The following is a 20,552-nucleotide window of genomic DNA, read 5'->3' on the forward strand; positions in this document are numbered from 1 at the left end:
TGCTAACTGTAACTTTAATATGTTGAGGGTTTTTCATGGCTAGAAGTGCACGGTACACTCGGTATGATGGTCCCAAAGAACCGAGTTTGCAGCTTTAAATGTTAAACACATTTTAAGAGTTCAGCAAATATTAAGAGGAGAGACGAGATGTTTTCAAACTGTGTAAAAATGATGAATGTAACTATAAAGTTAAGACATTAGAAAGAAAACAAACCCTGTGTCGTATTATCCACTTTGTTAAATAGACTTTCAGCTGTTTTCTGGTGAGTGAAACGTTTCGTGAGAAGGAAGAACACTGTGTCTTCCCTGTTTTTCTCCCGGGTAGCTGCTGTGTTTATACTGGTTGTTTCCAGTGACGAGTTTGTGTATTTGTGTGTAAGCAAAAGAAGTCTCCTGATATTGTCTCTGTTACTTCACGGCAAATTTATTATGCGGGCCGGTCTCGAGCTGACCCGTCCCCCGGGCTGTCAGTCCGTCTCTAACCTTCCACTGAAGACCTGCAGGGTCTCGATGGAGGGGCTCTCACACTGGGTTTGGTCTTCTTCACGTGCTCACATGTGGCTTAAAGGCGTTTGGAGTCGTAGAAGTTGTTATTATTAAAAATGAGTTAAGGACAACGACAGCTAGTTAACTAAACCAGTTTAATGACATCATTGTGCAGAAGAAAAACCTTTGGTTTTGTCTCAGCTGATTCTTCCGTTCCTGTTGAAGTGAACGGTTGGTTGTTCAGGGAAGAGAATACAGCAGAAAACTATCTGAGACTCGGCCTCTCCTCCTCCTCCTCCTCTTCCTCCTCCTCCTCCTCCTCCTCAGCCCGCTCCCCCTCTCCTGCCCTCAGGGCCTACTGGAAACCAGTCGGACTGGTTGACTCTGCCTGTAGCAGAGGAGGAAGGGAGTGAAAATAAGCTCGAGCCCTGGATCGAACCTCCATAGTCTTTTTTTGATTTCCTTTCACGCTTCATTTATAATCAATAATTCTCACACTTTTTATTCACGCAAAAAAACTGATCACACCTTTTATGATCAAAGTTGTTACCTAGTTTATTCACTTAAAGGCCTTTTACTTCCTGGCAGAGCGATTGCTGCCACCTGTCCTGCGCCTCTTTGCTCCCAGCATGCAACAGTGCAGTGACAAGTGAATGTAGTCAAGTTAGACAAGTGAGTTGTATTTACTGTAAGCAGCTCAATCACAAATTTGCATGACAGCGCTTTGCAAGATGAACTCCCTCCTCCATGTGTGTAAGGATCAACTCTTCAACAGTCACAGGAGATGTTATGAGATGGACTCTCTGTGCACCTCATACTGTCGTTTGTCAGGTTCTGAATGTTCAGTTGTTTGTAGGAAGTATTGTGTGTGCACCAGGTCCAGAAAAGTTGATTAACCCTAACCCTCGAAGATGTTTGAAATAAGAAAATATGATCAATATGTTGTGCAGTATAACTGATATCATACCTCCAACATGTTACCTGCTGTATTACACAGAGTACCATCTGCTCAACCTTTTTATTCACATGTAACTTACATCAGAGTGAACTCATTAATCCTGCAGCATGTCTGCAGAGCACTCAGAGTCGCTCTGCTCTCAGGTCACAGCCGTCCCTATTCTTAAACTTTCACTGAGCTGCACGACCACAGCAAGAGGCTTCATAAAGACGCTTTCTTCTTCTGTCAAACTTTCTGAATTATACAAGTCGCCATGAATAAACTTTATGATGAAAAACGTTTCGTCTTTAATTGAAAAGTGAAGAGAAACAGATGTGAGAGTGGACCTTGTTGACCTCCTGAAACGTCGCCACCTACTGTGTATGTTTCTGTTATTGGCGGATTGAAACGGCAGTTAAACGATTTATTCTTCTGATTAGATGAAAAAGAAAAAGTGTTACTTATTGGTAAATGTTATGATAGCTCTGAGTCTGTCACCACTCTCTCTCTCCTGACAAAAAGTTTAACTTTTCAAAGCTGCTCATATTTTCTCAAAGAAAATGTCACGCCCATTTCAATACTTGGTGGATCAATGAGCTAAGTTACATATAACATTTAGTTTTTTACATGGCAGTGCTTTATTAGTATTTGCACCAGTGTTTAGTTATTTCCATTTTTTCCAAACAATTTATCAAACGTTCATTTGTCCCGGCTTCTCAGATGTGTTGATTTGCTGCTTATTTTTCCATCGTATCAAAGTAAAGTCTGTTTGTAGTTTCTGTTAGTTGTTGGACAAAGTTGACTTAAAGAAAGGAAACTGACCAACTAATGTAAACTAATGTACTTCTTTTTTTTGGACATTTATTAGACTTAATGATGAATTGAGTAATCAGGGAAAGAACTCAACAGAATTTCTGATATTGACTTTTTTTTTACCGCCCCACCTATAAATAAATAAATAAATAAATAAATAGATAACCTGTTAACTCCTTCCTCCTACATTAGTGTGGCTCTTTCAGGCTCAGTTTATTCCAAAGGAGTTTGAGGCCTCTGGATTTTTTTATCTCTCAAATGAAAAAGTAAAAAAGAGCAAAGGACGACAAAAACAACACGAGTGAAAATCTTTTTTCGCAAAGATAAAAAAATCATTGTATACGTATCATTCTTACGTTCCCTTTACTTCATGTTAACTTCTGTTACTCAGTTTGTCATGCCCCATTACTCTCGGTGCCTTCTGTCTTTAGAAGTCATTGCACGAGCTGGAACACATCCACAACTTCCAAACAGTTTGATCTGCTTCTGGAAACGCTGCTCACTCTTCACTCTAAAGATGAAATATTTTTAAGGGTATTCTCTGTTCTCTTCGGCTCATAATGGCTTTTTGTGCTTGACCGCTGAGTGTGTGACCAACTGAAGATCGTACTGAGGAGATAGGCCCCTGCGTAGTCACAGCCAAGCCTTGTGTCAGGACAAAGCTGTCCGTTTCTTCATGAACTCAGTGAACTGTTCTGTTTCCTGCCTCAGTCAGAGACCGCTCATCTGCCGCTCCTCTGCGAGCCGGCCTGAAACTACAAACCAGGGAGTCTCCGTGCCTCCCCGCCATCTGTCCTCAAACGTTCTCACCCACGGTAAATCAGACGAGAAATCTGGTCTTAAACAGATTTATCATCCTAAGACACCAACCAGACCCAACTCTTTCTAACATTACCACCCAACAATGTGTGCAGTGGATCTGTGGTGTGTGCTGCATTCAGTGTATTTTAGTGAATTTATCTTTCTGGCATGGATACACATCTGCTGATTATTCTTCCCGATGAATCTTTTTGTCCCTAAAATGTCAGAAAGTAGAGACATTACTGTCATAAGTTCTCAGGATGATGTCCTCAAACGTCTCGTTTTGTCTGACCAACAGCAACAAAGTCAAATCGATTGATTTCAGTAAAGACCGGATCTCTGACAAGTTGGAACGACAAAATGTTGGGTTGTCTTGCTGAAAAAGAAAATGATAACATGATTAATTCTTGTCAAATGAGTTGCTTATTTTTAATTATTATTATTATTGACTTGTTGATTTGACCCTTTGGAGCAGTGATTCCCAACTGTGGATTTTTAATCGATGGTACAAAGAGCCTTTGAGAGGCTTCCTGAACAGTTGCACTCAAAGTGGCCCAAGCCCTGGACTTAAACTAAAACATTGTCATTTAAGTAGATTTTTATACAGATAGATGTATTTATATGTAAAATTATTACGAAATCATTATGTGAATAATAATCTGCTAAATATTTCTTAACTTAAATTTGCCTGTGGTTTTCAACGTCAGGTGGATCGGTTGTCAATTCTGAAAAATGATCACGAGTTTATTACAGTTAAATTCAGACCCCTGAGATTAAAGCAGGATGAATACAATACAACAGCTAATTAGTCTCAAGATAAGATAGCACTTTATTGATCCCCAGAGGGGAAATTCAGTACAGATACAGAAATAGTCTAAACATTATTATTATTATTATCCCCCCCACCTGAGCCGAGGTGGTGTTTTTATGTAAGGGATAATGTAAAGTGAGCAGGTTGCTTGAGCGTGATGGAACGCTGACAGGCTGAGCTGGACTGTTTTTATGTTTTAACCTTTGTTGCTTTCTCTCCACTGTTTTCTTTTTTTCTTTCTGTAAACAGACTGATGTTAAATTTACTTTCAGCAGATTGATATGATTACAGTCAGTGCTCCGCATTATGTGATGAGAGCTGCATCCTTAGCAACGGTCTGTTACAGAGCAATAACAGACCTCGGAATGCCGTCATTAACCAATCAGAATCAAGTGTTTGAGACAGCTGTGTTATAATGTCTTGTAGTTGGTATCTTCAGTGGGAAGTGTAACCTGGGAAAGGAGATTTTCAAACATAGTTGTCCATGGTGTGAAAAGACTGGTGCTCTGCTCCGGTCACTTGTGGCTGTGGTCGGAAACAGCTTTAACCTACCGTGTTCTTTACTCAGCCCCCCCATAATTTACTGAAGATCTTAACAATCAACATCTTTTGTTTATATTTATAATGTTGGCGGCCTGGAACATCGAAAGGAGAAGCCTTTCAGAAAAGCTCTGCATAGTTTTCAATGCTCGTCTACAATGGAAAGTGAAGCGGTGTGAACTTGTGTTGTGTTCAGGAGGTCAGCAGCAGTTTCTTTTTTCTTTTCTCTGAAAACCCTGAGAAATATAAATGATTCATAATGAATATCATGTTTTACTTTTAGCTGCTGTTTCTTGGAAAGATTCTTGTTATACTCACACATAAACTTTCCTTCAGCTTTATTTGGGATATCATGTCTTTATTTCAGGGAACCGTAAACAGCAGTCTGACTTGCAGTTATTTCTAGTGGTGGTATGTTGTTAATCCAGACCCGTCTTTCTCTTTCCAGGAGTTTTATGACCATTCAAAGATCCTCTGGCAGGACGATGGTGTGCGGGCCTGCTGGGAAAGGTCCAACGAATATCAACTCATCGACTGCGCACAGTAGTAAGACTCTTTAAATCTGTTTCCTTCTCTTCGCCTCCATACAAACACCTGCAACACACAAGTACAGATATTTCACAACAGACCTGCAGAAGTCTGCACACTGTGGGGTGTTCGGGTGTGTGGGTGATGTGAGTTCAAGGTGACAAAGTTCATGAGGCTACAGTCACTGTTGTTCTACCTCATGTGAGTGTGTTCGTTCTAGTCGGCATGTATTAATCGGCGGTATGTTGCAAGTTGTTATGAATAAACTCATAATCAGCTTAAATATCTCAACAACTATTGCGTAGAATTGCCGTAAAATTAGATGCACAGATTCATGATCCCTCAGAGTGAACTTTACTGACACCCCGACTTTTCACTTGCACCATCATAAGGTAAAAATGTGTTTCGACAGTATTGTTGAACACTTTGTTATAACAGTTATAATTTCAGTGATAATCTCGAAGATCTCAGTTTCATTCTATTTGGCGGCACCTGATGGCAATAACAGGTACATGCAGACGCACACGTCCGAGATGTCCGTCCACGGTCGGCTCCGGTTGTAACTCTTGATTTTCCTGGCTGACGGTCGCTTTCCTTTTCAGACTGTTTGCTTCATCTGAGCGTCGAGTTTGTTTCTTCTTCTTTGGATTTTCACTTCTTGTTGAAGTTGTATCTGTAGTCATCCATCTTTTCTTTGTTTGTTCAGCCATAGTAGATTACTGTTTACTCGCAACACTTGCAGAGAGCGGAAAAGCAGCCGCTTAGCTCCGCCTACCCTCTCTGGCAGACCAACCACTGCTGGCTGATGGAAAACGTGTCACTAACTGGGCGCCGCCACAGACACCCAGCCCATAATAATACTATATACTGCAAATGCAAAGGCTTTCATCAGTGGGACATAGGCTCAGTCACCATGTGTTACCTCATTCAGAGAGAGAGAGAGACTTAACATCTTTGAGATTATATCTTTAACAAATGCTAGCATGCTTAAATGTTAAACTAAGACGGTGTCCATGGTTAGCTTTATCATCTATTTCACTGTAAATGGGACCATAGTTTACAAAGTGAGCGTCATGCCATTTTGAGGAGACTTTTGACCTCAACTTGAGACCTACGTTTGTAGGATCACTGAATTGGGAGACGTTGGCGGTAAGAAGGAGTGAAGCTCTTCTGGTGCTTGATTACAGATTTCCAGCTTTGTACGTATATGAGCCGTTTTAAAATGACTTGTGTTGGCAGGTAAGGTATACAGGTTTGTGTGTTTGTTGTAGGTGAATGTAACTAAGATTACATCTTATTTGATTTAACTTTTCCCCTTAAATTTGACTTTAAATATATTACTTAAGCCCATGTACACACGAGTCACTGTGAGTGTCTATGTGTGTCCATGTCAGACTGTACTTCTGGCCACAGGTGTTTCGTTGTTTGTTTTCTGTGGGACGTTGGGATGTCAGCCAGGCTTTTGGTAGGATGAGAACGAAAAACCGTCCTAGTAAAAAATGTGATTGTGGACAGTTGCAGGCTAAAGGAGAGACGTAACAGTTGACAAAGAGACAGAATTGAAGAGACAGATGGAAATAGAAAAAGAGAGGGCTTCCCTGCATTGCGGGACCTCTCCTCTCCTCTCCTCTTTTTCCTCTCCTCTCCTCTCCTCTCCTCTCCTCTTTTTCCTCTCCTCTCCTCTCCTCTCCTCTCCTCTCCTCTCCTCTTTTTCCTCTCCTCTCCTCTCCTCTTTTTCCTCTCCTCTCCTCTCCTCTCCTCTCCTCTCCTCTCCCACACCCAGCAGCCCCAGTGTTATGGATCAGATGCTGGGCTGGGTGGCCAGACCGGAAGTGCTCCCCTCCCCCCTCTATGTGCTTATGTAAACGGAGAAGCAGAGAAAGAGAGAGGGGAGAGCTATTTTTAACCCAGGCAGGCTGCAGAAGGAGAAAGAATGAGCGAGTGTGTTAGCAGAGAGACAACTTCAGCATTATTGATGAAGGTTGTTAGCATTAAATGAAAATGTCAGGCCTGGATCAGTGCGGGAGAAGTCAGGGCCACCCCACACTCTCCCGCCTCTCCCTTTTACTAAAACACCAATTATATCATGTGATTCACGTTGTGATCAAAATAAATAAAGAGAAGAAGAAGTTGACGGGGCGCTGATGCTTTGCTGTCTCTGTCTGATGAAGAGGAAGTCACTGAAGCTTTGTTGGCAGAGTCTTTGCTCCGTCATGCTCTTCTATGATGTGTTTTGTTGTTGTTTATTTATTAACACTTCCTGTCTCCTTATATGGTGACACACTTTGTTTGCATGGATGTCGTGGACCTTTATTAACTGTGTTTGTGTCCAGTTGGGTTGTTGTCGTGTTGATTACTTTAGCGTACTTTAGGTTTGTGTTTTACCGTGAGTTATTTTTGGCACTTTCTCCTGATTTGTAAATCACTTCCGGAGAAGAAGTCGTTCCTGTTCAGCCATGATTCGTCTGGAATTTATTTTAAATGTATTAACCACTATAAAGGCTTTGAAACTTTTCCTTCTGTGAGTAAAAGCGATTAAATGCAACACTTGATGACTATTTTAAAAACAGAGACATACTGTAGAGCCTTAGTGAAATAATCAGAATTTGAAAAATGAATAAAAAATTCTAAATTAGGGAACATGGCACCGCATGGCACAAGTACCTCAGTGGATTGATAAAGGTCGGGTTTTAAAGCTTTGCCTAAAATTTAAACAGCACCTTGTCCAAACTTCCTGGATGCTTGTTGTAACGATGAGGTTGCGAGGTAACTGGCAGAGCCCTATAAAGCCTGTAGCATATTCCCCGGTAACACATGTAGTTTGTTCAGTTTTAAATGGAACCATTAATATCCTGTAATGCGTTTGTTAGTAAGCTTCAGAGTTGCTAGTAGATAGATTTAGTTGTCTTTTGCCAAAGCCTGGTTAGCCATTTTTTTCCTGTCTTTGTGCTAAGCTAAGCTAACTGGCTGTGTTCTGTACCTCAGTCATGACAGTGATATCTTCCTCTCTGCAAAAACCCGAACGAGAGCATTTCCCTAAAATGCTGAACTATTCCTTTAAAAGAGAAGTGGCGTAAACAAAGACAGTGAACGCTAACACATGGTTCACAGGAAGTTCTGAAAAACAGCAAATCATGAGACACTGCTGACCAGTCGCAGACAATCGTGTATTTAGAGACAGAGACCAAAGTGAAGCACAGAGCTGCGACTTTTAAATGTGTTTTTAAACTATGCTCGTTATGCTGTATGGTGCTGTAAGGTGCTAATATTCATAATTTGAGTGAGATAACCTACGTTGTTTACTTTCTTTGATTTATAAAGATTTTATGACATAACACAAAAACTAGCTCATAACACTGACAAATATTCTGAGGAGTTGGTGGAGACCAAAAACAGAGCAAGAAATGAATATTGGACTTGAATTGATCGTGTGACCAGAAACTTGATTCTAAAATAATGAATATGTTGTTTCTAATCTGCTGTTTGTACATTGGCAAATGTTTGAATAAGAGTCAACTTTAAGTTCCCCTTAGCGAAAGGCAAAGCTATTTAATTTAGCCTACTTACTTGTTTAGGGAGGGACCTTTTGTCTGTATAGATTTTGTTCACTTGAATGTGAGAACATTAAAACAAAAACACAGTGCAGAACACTGTGCGTCATAGTGAAAGGACATAAAAAATTAAAGTGAGTTTTATTTAATGCATAATTAATATTTATATATCCTCGAGTTTCTTAAAATTCAGCGAAGTGAAGTGTAAACTGAAACCCAACCAGAGAAGTTTCTGTCTGTCAGGCATTGTACTGAATTGATTAGCCAAAAAACAAAGCAGGCGTCCCAAAATCATATAAAGTTCTTGATGACCATAAAGCTGTTCAGTTCAGAGGTTTGCATCACTGCACGAACAGGGAAATAAACCCAGCAAGGTAATTAATGTAAAGCGTGATACAGAATAACTGGAATAGCAACATTTCTGATTGTTGACTCATTTATATCCACTTCCTGGTTGTTCTACTCGTCCAACCCTACAACTGAATCATAATTAAGTCATATTGCACCATACAGTATAATGCCATTTTATAGAGTCAACAATTAATCAATGATTTGCAAATAGGCATGAGTTCTATTTGTTTGAGAGTTCGTTGTAACCCAGCGTTGCTAATTAAGCCGTGGTAACCTGCAGGATTTTGTTGACTGTACTGTTTAGGCCTTGAACCACTTTTTCAGATGTAAACACCGTGATGACGAGAGGAACAGTGTGATGGAACATCGTCGTACGCTGTCTGTTTGCATTCTCAATTCTCTGAAGTTTTGTCTCGGCGATAATGTGCCGTCATGCTCCGGAGTCCCCCTGATTTACTTCTCCGGCATCCTCCCCAGAGCCTCCTCTTCCTCCTCTCTCTCCTCGCTCCCTTTCTCTCTCTGTGATGTGTGGTGGTGTTTCTGCAGGGACAGAAAATGGCTCGGATTGAGTCTCTGAGTCATCGCAAAGAGAGAGTGAGAGAGGGGGGAGAGAGAGGGTAAAACACAAACTGATTTTGGGGGGTTGTAGTGGTGAGTCTGTGTGATGCGAGTGTGAATATGTTTAGATGTCGAACATGGTCTCGCTGTGCTGATGTGGAGCATGAGTCACGTTAAAGTTGGGAGAAGTCGCTTTAATCTCACTGGATTGTGATTTTGTGAATGCTGTGTGTATTCAGTGATTGAGTTACAACGTTCAGCTGCTGTTAAACATCCAGAGTTCCCAGTATGAGGTTTCCTCTTCTTTTTCCATTCTTCTCACTTTTATTGTCTTCGATCTTTTGATTTTTTTCCCAATCTGTGATGTTTTAAACTTTCTCTTGCTCTCTTCTTTATTCATTCTTAAGTTGTCATTTTATGTTTCTTTTCTTTCCTTTGATGTTCTTTATTTTTTCCTTCTCTCTCTTTTCCCCCCAATTTTTTATATATAAAACCTTCCTCATCTCTTTTCTTTTTTGTGTCTTTTCTTTCTTTTTTATAATTTCCCCCTCTCTTTTTTTTCTTCTCGAAATATTTGTCAAATATAAATTCTCAACCTTCTTAATCTCTTGTTTCTATTTTTTCTTTTCTGATTTTTTGTTTTTGTTCTATTCCTCTATCTTTGTGACTTGTTCTTTTGTTAAATCTTAACTTCTTTAAATTCTTCTTTTATTCTTTCTTCATTTCTTTCTTTCACTTCGTCCTCCACTCTCTCTCTTTCCCCCTCCATTCCCTGCATTTCTCTCTCTCTGTATGTCTTTGTTTGCTCGCTCTTTTTCTCCCTCTCCCTCTCTTCTATCATTCCTTCTTCCCTTTTTTCTTCTCTATCTGTCTCTTTCTTCCTCTCTCCCTCTCTCCTTCTCTCTCTTTTCTCTCCTCCCTCGCTCCCTGTCTGTCTCTCCCTCTCTCTGGCCTCGCTCCAGTCGCACAAGATTTGGAGCCGATCGTCTATTTATAGCGCCTGTGGTTCTGTCGCCATGACAACCAAGCTGGAGGCCAGGGCGCCGGGGAGCTATTTTTGGAGCCGCGCTGTAATGTCAGACACAGCTTCTCTCTCTTTTCTTTCCTCCTCTTTCTCTCTCATTGGATGTGTGTGTGTTTGATTAAGGATCGGCTGCTGTAGTCTTTGGTTTGTTCGACTCGTAATGTGAAGAATTAAACGTACAAAGACGCAGTAAATCCCCTCGAATCATCCCGTACACAATCTTTTCCTCCCTTTAAGAAGGAACCAAAGATCGTCTGACTTTGTGTTTGGTGTTTTCAGCGGCTTTTGAAGCTTCGCTTTTCTCTCTTGTGCAAAGACTGATTTAAGTATGCAGAAATTACAAATTCAGGTGATTTAAGTGAGTCAGTTTTTTCTCGTAATTTTTGCTGGATTTGCTTTGAATTTATAAGTTGTGCAATTAAGCTTTTGTACTTCATGATTAAGAGTTCTACTAATGATAGAGTTTAATGGTGGACTCGTAACTGAAAAGTCTTCATATCCAACTTAATTTAAAAATCTTTATTTCACATGGTCTCAGTACTGGGAACATGTGCTGAGGGACTGCTGAAGCTGACTCTGGTAAAATGCATGTCAACATGTGTGTCTAATATTGGACAGAGTCTCTTCACGTAATAGATAAATTAGATTTGAACTTTCCTCCCTTTTGTTTTAACACGACCGATGTGTTTGTGTTTGAACATTTACAAATGTTTCATTTTTAATTAAGACTTTTAATTTGTTGTTCTTGTTTATTTTTCTTCTCTCGAACTTTCTTCTGTTAGGTGCAAAAAAAAACACCCAAAGTAAAATTCTCAAAAACTACACGAGAAACTTTAAATAAAAGCAGTTTTTATGTTTGTGTAGTTGATTATAGCTTTTACAATGTTCGGGGCCTTATGAAATTATTCTATTATGCTCCCACATTTATCTCCATATTAAGAACACACTCGTCACATTGATAGTAAACTATTTTTAATTTAGCAGTGACTCATCACAGGTGTATGTAGGAGATCCTGTGTTTAAACCTCCTCCCTGTGTCCTGGGTTTATTTATGGAACATGAACAGGTTGCTTTTTTTATTGTGGGATATTTGGTCAATTTAACTGGTCTCTCAGTTCAACAGAAATGTTGGTATAATTAGTTGTTAATAAAAAGCCTTTGTTGAGATGCTTTTCGAGCTCTTTTGAAAGTACATGATGTGAACGTGAAAATAAATACCCGCTGAACTTCTTGAAAACGTGGGAGACAGAAATGGACTTTGGCAGATACGGAAAGAGGCACTTTACAGGGACGAAATCCTGTGTGTGTGTGTGCGTGTGTGCGTGTGTGCGTGTGTGTGTGTGTGTGTGTGTGCGTGTGTGTGTGTGTGTGCGTGTGTGTGTGTGTGTGTGTGTCACACAGCGGCAAACAGCAGAGTCGCTCTGATTCAGGGCAAAGTTCCCCAGATGTTGTGCGTGCATGTGTAACCCCTGTCAGGAAACAGTAAAGTTTTTATTACAGCTGATTATTTGTTTAATCATAAATGCATAAAATCTGTTTCTTTTAAATAGAGATATGTTCATGAGTATTAAATCATGACATCATAGTTAACCTTTTAATCTTGTTTGTAGAGTTCACAGTGTTTTTAACCCAGTAATATAGGATTATAATGTTCTGTAATCCAGGCGAGACGAGGCCGCTCAGAGTAGCCTAATCCCACGTAGAGCTGAAGATGTATACTAGTTCATAGTCTGGTTAATCCTTCGTCCTTAATGCTGCCACTTTAACACGATGAATGCATTATGGGAGTGTTATCAGATTGAGTTGGTGCAGATGTTGATGCTGCAGCCTCTCGTGGTGTCACCATGTAAAGAGTCTCGTTTGTTTCAGTGAAATCTTAGAAAGAAAAAGTCAAAAGCACAGAAATTATTTTAATTTTGGAATATATTTTAAGCATGTTTCTTTCTGTTCTGCTAATATATTCATAGTTGTGTTTAACAGAAAAAGCTTTAGATTTAATATATTATAAAAGGAGATCATGAAAAGTACAATTTGTAGCCTCTTTATCTTTTTCTTTCTTCTATCTCGTGTAAACGTTTGTTTCTGTAACAGTAAAACAAAGAAATAATTATATTTGAGAAAAGAACAATATTTAAATATATAGATAAGGTTTTTCGTTTGTCCTACCTTAAACCCCCACAGTTGTTTCACTTGCAAAAATCCAGTGAAAAGTTAAAAATACACTTTATCTTGTCTTGTAAATACGGGGTTATTTTCTCTCACCAGACGGGAGTCGTGTGTGTATTTCCAGAGTTTAAGTCGGCCTGTCTGCAGCCCCAGAATAACCCTGACAGGTTAAACATAACACCGCAGACCTCTCTGTTACTGGGGCAGCCACTATTATTTAGCTCCACTTACTCGACGAGGTTATTATTGGCACTTCTCCTATTAATAGGGAGAACTGCTAAAAATTGAGCCGTGTGTGTTTGTCCTGGGCGTGTCGCCGCCTCAGACTGGAGCCGTGGATAAACAAGAGTCCGGCCTGGGCAGATGTCGGCAGCGGCCATGTTAACTCTGTCACTGTACAGCTGTAGGTTTAGACTCTGTCACTTTAGGCTGTGTATGTGTTTGGGGGATCAGTAGGGGATGATATAGACGTTTGCAGGGGCTGAGCTGTGGATCTGGGGTCGGCTGGTTTGCTGCCTAATTGCCTCCGTGTGTGTTTTTCTATGAATACCTGTCAGATCTGCACGTGGACGTCTCTTTGTTCCCCAGACTCTTTCTCCTCTTCTTTCTCGTTACCGACTTTCTCCCCTTCCTGACTCCGTTTCTTTCTACCTCTGTCTGACCGTCCAGTTCTGTAGCTCCCACAGACCCAGCCCCCTGTTCCTCGCAGTGCGTGTTACCTGCAGCCCTGCTGTCACATTTCACCCCTGCCCGCCACATTCCTGGTTATCTCACGGGGGGTTACATACCTCTGCTCTGAGAGGCAGCTACCAGCGAGCGTCTTCCCTTCCCCTCAGGTTGTCAGTGCGGCGGGCAGACGATCAGTAAAAACAGAGGAATCAAACAGGACGGGAAATCAGTGCCTCTGTCCATGTTAGTCGCCACTTTGGCAGGTAACAGGGCATCATTCTGAAACAGAGGATATAAACGGTTTTTAATTGTGAACCAAAAGTTGTCCTGCTAACACATTCACCTCACTTATTTGATACCTGTCACTGTCTCTGCAACATGAGTTTGTTTCACACAAAAAAACAAAACGCATAAAAGAAATGTGAAAGCAAAAAACATGTGAGGCAATGCAGGCACAGAAAACACACCCAGATATCAGGATTAGAAACACTCAAACAGGAAAGAGTTGTTGATAAAATGGAAAGAATAGATTAAGAGATGTTGCAGTAACTGGTATGACACTTTCTTATATTGGTAATTACTGTTATATATATATATATTTTTATAATATATTAATATATATATATATTATAATATATTATATATATTCCAAAGTCTCTTTTTGTACTTTAACAATGACAAATAGAAATTGATTAAATTAGCATTTCTATTCCACAAGAACTGACCAAGAGATGTTTTATACAAAGGGAGACTTTTAGCCTTGTTGTGTCATCATGTAATTGTGAATTATTAACAAAATAATATCTAAAACAAAAAGTTAAATCTGTTATTTTATATCCTTTTAAAGACAAAGGTAAAGTCTTTTAGAGCATTACTATTAGTTAGTGTCACTAATCGTCACATTATATGTATAAAGAGTTGCATGTAATTTGTCCTGGTTTTAGTAGAGGATGTCTTTGTTGTGAGGACCTGAAGATTTTTTAATATCTAGTAATTGAAAAGGAAACAAATCAAAGATAAGAAGCTAGTTAGAAAAAATAAACATCAGGGATTGTTAGAGATGCTGTGTTTTAATTAGACTCAATGATTCTTAAATGAAACAATCAGAAAAATGATCATTGCTGGGTGAAACAAATGAATAAATGTCGATCCTAAAATCAGCTGTCATTTAATTTCCTGTTTATCCCCAAACTGACTTAAAATGTAACTTTAATTAAAATGACAGGCAGCTGGTTGACATCAACATCAGCAACACTTGATTGTTGTTTTACCTTGTCATAGTTGTAATGTTCTGTTTGAAAGCAGGCCATAGAAGTCTGTAAAGATAATAATAATAACTTTATTTATAGAGCACCTTTAAGTGAGTTCATTCGAGAGATTTTCCCTTGTTAAGTTGTTGCAAATGTTCATGTGAAAGCATCACAAGTCTTTCCTGAGGCCTGATGTGAGTCTTGTCTTGACACCTCCAGCAGGTGACCCTGAATCAGTCATCATGAAAACATGAGGGCGGCTCACACACCTTTAAAAAGCAGCAACAATGTAGGCCAGCTCTTTGGAACAATTAACATGCATTCAGGCCGGCGCCGCGCAGATCTGAACTCAATGTAGGCCTGCATACCCGCCCACGCACATACACACTGCCACAGCGCACACATGTGCACACATGTGCACACACACACACACACACACACACACACACCTCTCCTCCTGTGCAAGTACTACTACAGCAGCTCCATTGACGAGGCTCCTCCGGTCTGACAGAGCAAACGGCTGCTGGTGACTCAGACCGGCTGCCTCTGATCTCTAGGTGAATTAAAACGCACACCCCCTGGTGGCCGCTCAGCGAACAACAGCCTCCATCTTTCTCCTGCTCCCTCGTATTTATGTACTTATGTGCTTGGATGTGCCGAGTGTGTGTGTTTGTGTGTTGAGAGACCTTACTGTTCTTATGCTGCTGGCTTTAACTGACTGTGTTTTCTGTTCTTGTTGCAGCTTCTTGGACAGGATCGACATGGTCCGGCAGAATGACTACACACCCACTGATCAGGTGAGTGTGTTAATAATCTCTTCCTTAATACCTTGTTATTCTGTTACCCTCCTTATTTGATACTTACGTCTGTCTTCTTGACATCTCAGATCAAATTCTCTTCCTTGTCTTCTGTGTCTGTGACCCTTTCCCTTTTTATGTGTTCTTTAACTAACATCGGGCTGTTCCTCTCTGTTGTTCAGGACCTGCTGCGATGCAGAGTACTGACGTCTGGGATCTTCGAGACAAGATTTCAAATAGACAAAGTCAACTTTCAGTGAGTTACCACAAAGTGTTTTTTTGTTGCTACTTCTGGTGAGGAAGTAATAGTCAGAAACTTCCCTCTCAGAAATCAAAGTGAGCAATCATTTAAAATGACAATAAGCTCTTTGAATTCGTCACGTCATCTTATGTATCTACTGCTTTCAATAATAAACATTTCTTTAACGTTAAATCTTTCTTTTAATTGAGAACATTTACATTGTATTTACTTTTTATTACTTAAATAAAACTCTGTCCTCTGTCTCACAGTATGTTCGACGTAGGAGGGCAGAGGGACGAGCGTCGAAAATGGATCCAGTGTTTTAACGGTACGTTTGTTTGTAGCTACGATGGAGTATTATTTATTTGTATTCATATTCCCGGTGGTGCAGGAGGTAGTTGTATCCATCTTTGTTGTGTTCATCCTAGCCTCTGGTTTGTGTGCTGTTTGCTACAGATGTGACAGCTATCATCTTTGTGGTGGCGAGTAGCAGCTACAACATGGTGATCAGAGAAGACAATCAGACCAACAGACTACAGGAAGCCCTCAACCTTTTCAAGAACATTTGGAACAACAGGTCAGCACCAACTTCTTAATTATGAAACATGAAACTAGAAGTTGTTTTTGTTTTGAGAGAATCTCTGTAGGTCAGCTGTAGGCCTTGGTAGGTTTGACCTACGTTGGCTTATATTTCTATCTCCGTCCACACATCAGTTAGAAGTGAAGAAGCTTTTCGGATGAGGACGTCTTCAAGAACTTCGACCAAGTCCAGCTGCCTTTTAATCTTAGAATTAACAAGACCTGGATGACTGAGAACCATCACAGACGTTTTGTAGCTTGAGAGGAGCTCAAGTAGGGTGGACGGAAACAGGGAAAGAAAAGGCATATGACATAAAAGGGTACCTTAAGTATGCTACATGAACTAGGATAAAACAACCCCACATTCCCTTTAAAGTGTCACACAGTTATATTCTCCTGTTAGTAATTTAAGATGAAAGGTGTTTGGAGGGAACTTGTTTATGTTGGGAGGCGAGCAGTTGCATTAAAATTGCTAAATCCCTGCAAAAGTGAATGCCTCATAAAACAATGAAAGACATACAACATAAGGATAGAAGACACGAGGCCTGCCTTGTTGCACGATTCAAATCATCATTGAAACAGTAGCAAAACGTTAACATGCATCTAGTGGAAGAGAGGGATAACTCTCACAAATGGGCGGCCAATTGCAGATATACACACAAACTCTGCATCCTGTGTTTAAGATGATTTCAGCCCTACAGAGGAAATGATGCCCTTATTCTGAAAGCCTGTTAACATATAATGCAACTTGGAAAATCCAGACTCTCCGGCAGAAGAACAACTTAACTGAGGTCCTTATGAAATGATCAGTGCACTGAACACGTTCTTCATTTCCCTCCTCAGGTGGCTACGGACCATATCAGTAATCCTCTTCCTGAACAAACAGGACCTGCTCGCTGAGAAAGTTTTGGCAGGGAAATCCAAAATTGAGGAGTACTTCCCCGAGTTCTCCCGCTACACGACACCTGATGATGGTGAGAGGTTCACATCTGTGCTGACCAATTACAATACTGATATTTATTTTTCTGTGGTCTTAACAGTCACGTTTATAATGTTTCACTAAAGAATGATGAGTTAAAATCTGGTTTAATAAAGGAGCTGTCGGAGCTTCTGCAGACTGTTTCGTGACAGAGAGTCATATTGCTTTTTTTTTCTTGTTCAACAGCAATACCTGAGCCAGGTGAAGATCCCCGTGTCACAAGGGCAAAGTACTTCATCAGAGATGAGTTTCTGGTAGGTTTAAAACCGGTAGGTTTAAAACTTAATGGTAGGTGTTTCACCAGTTTGAATTTGGAGCTGTCCATATATTCTTAACATATACATGAGGTCTGGTAAACAAAGAAAAGTCACTGGTGGTTTCGTCCCCATTGGCCTTAAAACAGCTGATTTATAACGATACTGAAACATCTATCAGCAGGATGCAGTCAGTGAAATGTAACATTAGGTCAACAGCATTACAAACCTACATGAAACCTGTTGTGTATCATGAACCTTTAGAATCTTTGGTCAGCATCACTTTCATTATACATAAATAAATAGTTGTCTAAATGAATTTAAATGTTGCCACCTGAATCACTGAAAGATAACGCTGTATATCTCAGCTGCGATTTATGAAGTCCAAAAGCAGCGACAGCCGTTAACAGAAAATCCAAAAGACATCACAGTTACATCCCCACAACTGTGTAATTGGCAGGATGTGTCGTGCCAAACACAAGTGTCAGATTAGCACCAAAGATGTCACCAAAAGCAAATCAAAATCTCACAGATGGCCACTTACATGTGTTACTCAGTGACTTTGTGCAGGATATTCTCAGTAGATTTCAGAGCAGGTTTTAGTCCGAGCATGTTCCATCATAATAATTAAGTCGTATGTACCTCATGGTCGATGGCTCTCATGGATAGAGGTGAAAAAGCTGAAGATTGTGGATACATTAAAACTGTCAGGTTGTTTAACTAAAAGTAATACTTACAACAGCTAATCATGTTAAAGTGTTTGATAAACAATTTACTTACCTAAAAGTAATGTTTATATTGTTGAAATAGTTGGGTAGCATGGGTGACTAAAAGTAATGGATAAATAGTTATAATACATTAGCTTAGATTTCAATGGTTTTCATAGTAAGCTAAAAGCGATGGCCACTTGGTTGAACTAGCTAGCTTTAAGCAAAGGGCATGGCTGAAATTGTTAGCTACAAGTAATGGATAAATAGATGAAGTAGTTGGCTAATAGAAATGGGTAACTGTTGAGGTAGTTAGCTTAAATTAGCAGTTAAATTGTTTAGCTTAAAGTTACATATAAATGGGTGTAACAGTAAGCTAAAAGCAACGGACACTCGGTTTAAATTATTAGCTTAAAGTAGTGGTTGAATTGGTTAGCTTAAATGTATATATAAATGGCTGTAATAGTAAGCTAAAATCAATGCACACTGAAAAAATAAGCTAAAGTAATGGATACATGGTTGATATTGTTAGCTAGAATTAGTGATAATTAGGTAAAGTAGTTAACTAAAAAAAGGATAAATAGTTAGCTTTAACGTAAAGGATAATTGTTGATGTAGTTAGCTTAAAGTAGCTGTTAAATTGGTTAGCTTACAGTTGTATATAAACGGTTGTAATAGTCAGCTAAAAGCAATGGATACATGTTTAAGTTAGCTGAAAGATCGGTAGTTTACAAGCTGTTAGTTCCACTGAACACTGATCAGTACCACCTTGTGTTTTTCAGAGGATCAGCACAGCCAGCGGGGACGGACGGCATTACTGTTACCCCCACTTCACCTGCGCGGTCGACACAGAAAACATCCGCCGTGTCTTCAATGACTGTCGTGACATCATACAGAGGATGCACCTACGGCAGTACGAGCTCTTGTGATGGGCAGCGGCGTCCAGTCTACTTATCTACCTACCAACCTACCTATCTACCCCCCCCCCCACAACCAGTTAGCCAATTGACCCCTCCACCTCCACCCAAATGTCACCAAACAACCGAGCAAGCGACTGACCGACCGCCTGCCCTCCCCTCCAACTCTACAACTCCTACTTCTCCTGGTAACTCAGTTCAAAGAGACAGAAAAGGAAAAACTCTCTTTTTAAAAGAAAACATTTAAGGACACATGATCAACAGTTTCATCATCTATTGGCCGTCACTGACGGCTGTACTCGGCTCCCCTTTGACCCAGGAAAGAGGACTGGAACCCCTCAGTGCAGGCTGTCCCTCCTTTAAGCGATCTTTCTCACTCAGATTTATGAACACACACACACTCGCAGGTACACACACACTACAGACAAAAAGAACCATTTAATAGGTTTTATGTCTCATATCGGAGCCACATACACACTGACAGACCGTTTTGAAAACCAAGTCCTGCTTTAAACAGTCGACAGAGGCTGAAATAAATAATGTATTCTGAGAGAGAGGAGTTTATTCACCGCGTGCTGAAGACAAAGCCGAAGGAAGAGGAGGAGGAGAGAAATATGGACATGGAGGGTGGCAAGCTGATACAGAGGAGGGCTGTGAGCCTTTTTGTGCCCAAACAGACAAACTTATTGACTAACGGCTGCCTGTGGACGTGAGCGTGACTCGAACTTAAGACCACACGGCTCACATGACCCGCTCTTCAAGAAACAAGTCGAGGAGGGAAGGCAGAAACCAACTTAAAAAAAGGAAAAAAAAACAAACAAGAAAAATATCATACAATGCATAAATTCATGCATACCAGTGAACTTCATGCAGTGCAAAAAATCCAAGCTATATATATAGATATTTATATATGTGTGTATATAAATATGTATATATATAAATATAAATATTATATATTCCTGTAATAACACGATTCAACTTTAAGTTTTTGTTAGTTTTTACCCCATTTTGTGTGTTGGTGTACACTGTGTGTGTGATCTGCCTTCGTGCACCGTTTAAACCCCACCTACCTACACACACACACACACATATACAGACACACAAATACATCTTTGCCCCCCCCACCCCTGCTGCTATTTGGTAACTATTCAACATATGGAAAATAAAGGAGAGGCTTTATTTGATGAGGAAAAAAAACAACTCTAAAGGAAAGCATGAAAAGAAAGAAATGACTTATTGAGACAACATTTTTACCTGGGAACACACACACACACACACACACACACACACACACGCTCACGCTCACACACACGCTCACGCTCACACACACACACACACACACACACACACACACGCTCACGCTCATCAGTCCCCTGCGTCCTTCCCATCCATATCTTTCGTCTTACTCTCTCACCTCTCCCAGCCCCTCGTTCCTCCCCTCCTCCCGGCTTTGAGTACGTCTGTCTTTATTTTACTGCTGGACTATTATTCTTGTACAGACTGTAAAATGTATTATTTTGTACAACTTTATTGAAGAAAAAAAATAACTTGTAGAAGATCCCTGTGCCTTGATCACGACTGTACGTGTAAAAA

At 40.2% G+C, this 20,552-nt stretch overlaps 1 protein-coding gene across 2 annotated transcripts in view; it reads left to right on the forward strand.

Annotated features, from left to right (window-relative positions):
* Positions 1-20,552, forward strand: part of LOC138605514 (guanine nucleotide-binding protein G(s) subunit alpha-like) — a 30,000-nt gene extending 9,448 nt beyond the window's left edge. Inside the window, exons 5-12 of one of the 2 annotated variants that reach the window (XM_069677825.1) lie at positions 4,837-4,934; positions 15,228-15,282; positions 15,465-15,538; positions 15,793-15,851; positions 15,980-16,100; positions 16,946-17,076; positions 17,268-17,350; positions 18,825-20,552. In XM_069677825.1, the coding sequence (XP_069533926.1) occupies positions 4,837-4,934; positions 15,228-15,282; positions 15,465-15,538; positions 15,793-15,851; positions 15,980-16,100; positions 16,946-17,076; positions 17,268-17,350; positions 18,825-18,971 (768 nt within the window). In that variant the 3' untranslated portion in view covers positions 18,972-20,552. The remainder of the gene's footprint in view (positions 1-4,836; positions 4,935-15,227; positions 15,283-15,464; positions 15,539-15,792; positions 15,852-15,979; positions 16,101-16,945; positions 17,077-17,267; positions 17,351-18,824) is intronic. The other variant, XM_069677826.1, reaches the window with a different exon arrangement.

Source organism: Semicossyphus pulcher, unplaced genomic scaffold (genome assembly GCF_022749685.1).
Source record: "Semicossyphus pulcher isolate SPU_LCO1_2020_fin unplaced genomic scaffold, fSemPul1.0.p SCAF_3, whole genome shotgun sequence".
Taxonomy (NCBI): Eukaryota; Metazoa; Chordata; class Actinopteri; order Labriformes; family Labridae; genus Semicossyphus; species Semicossyphus pulcher.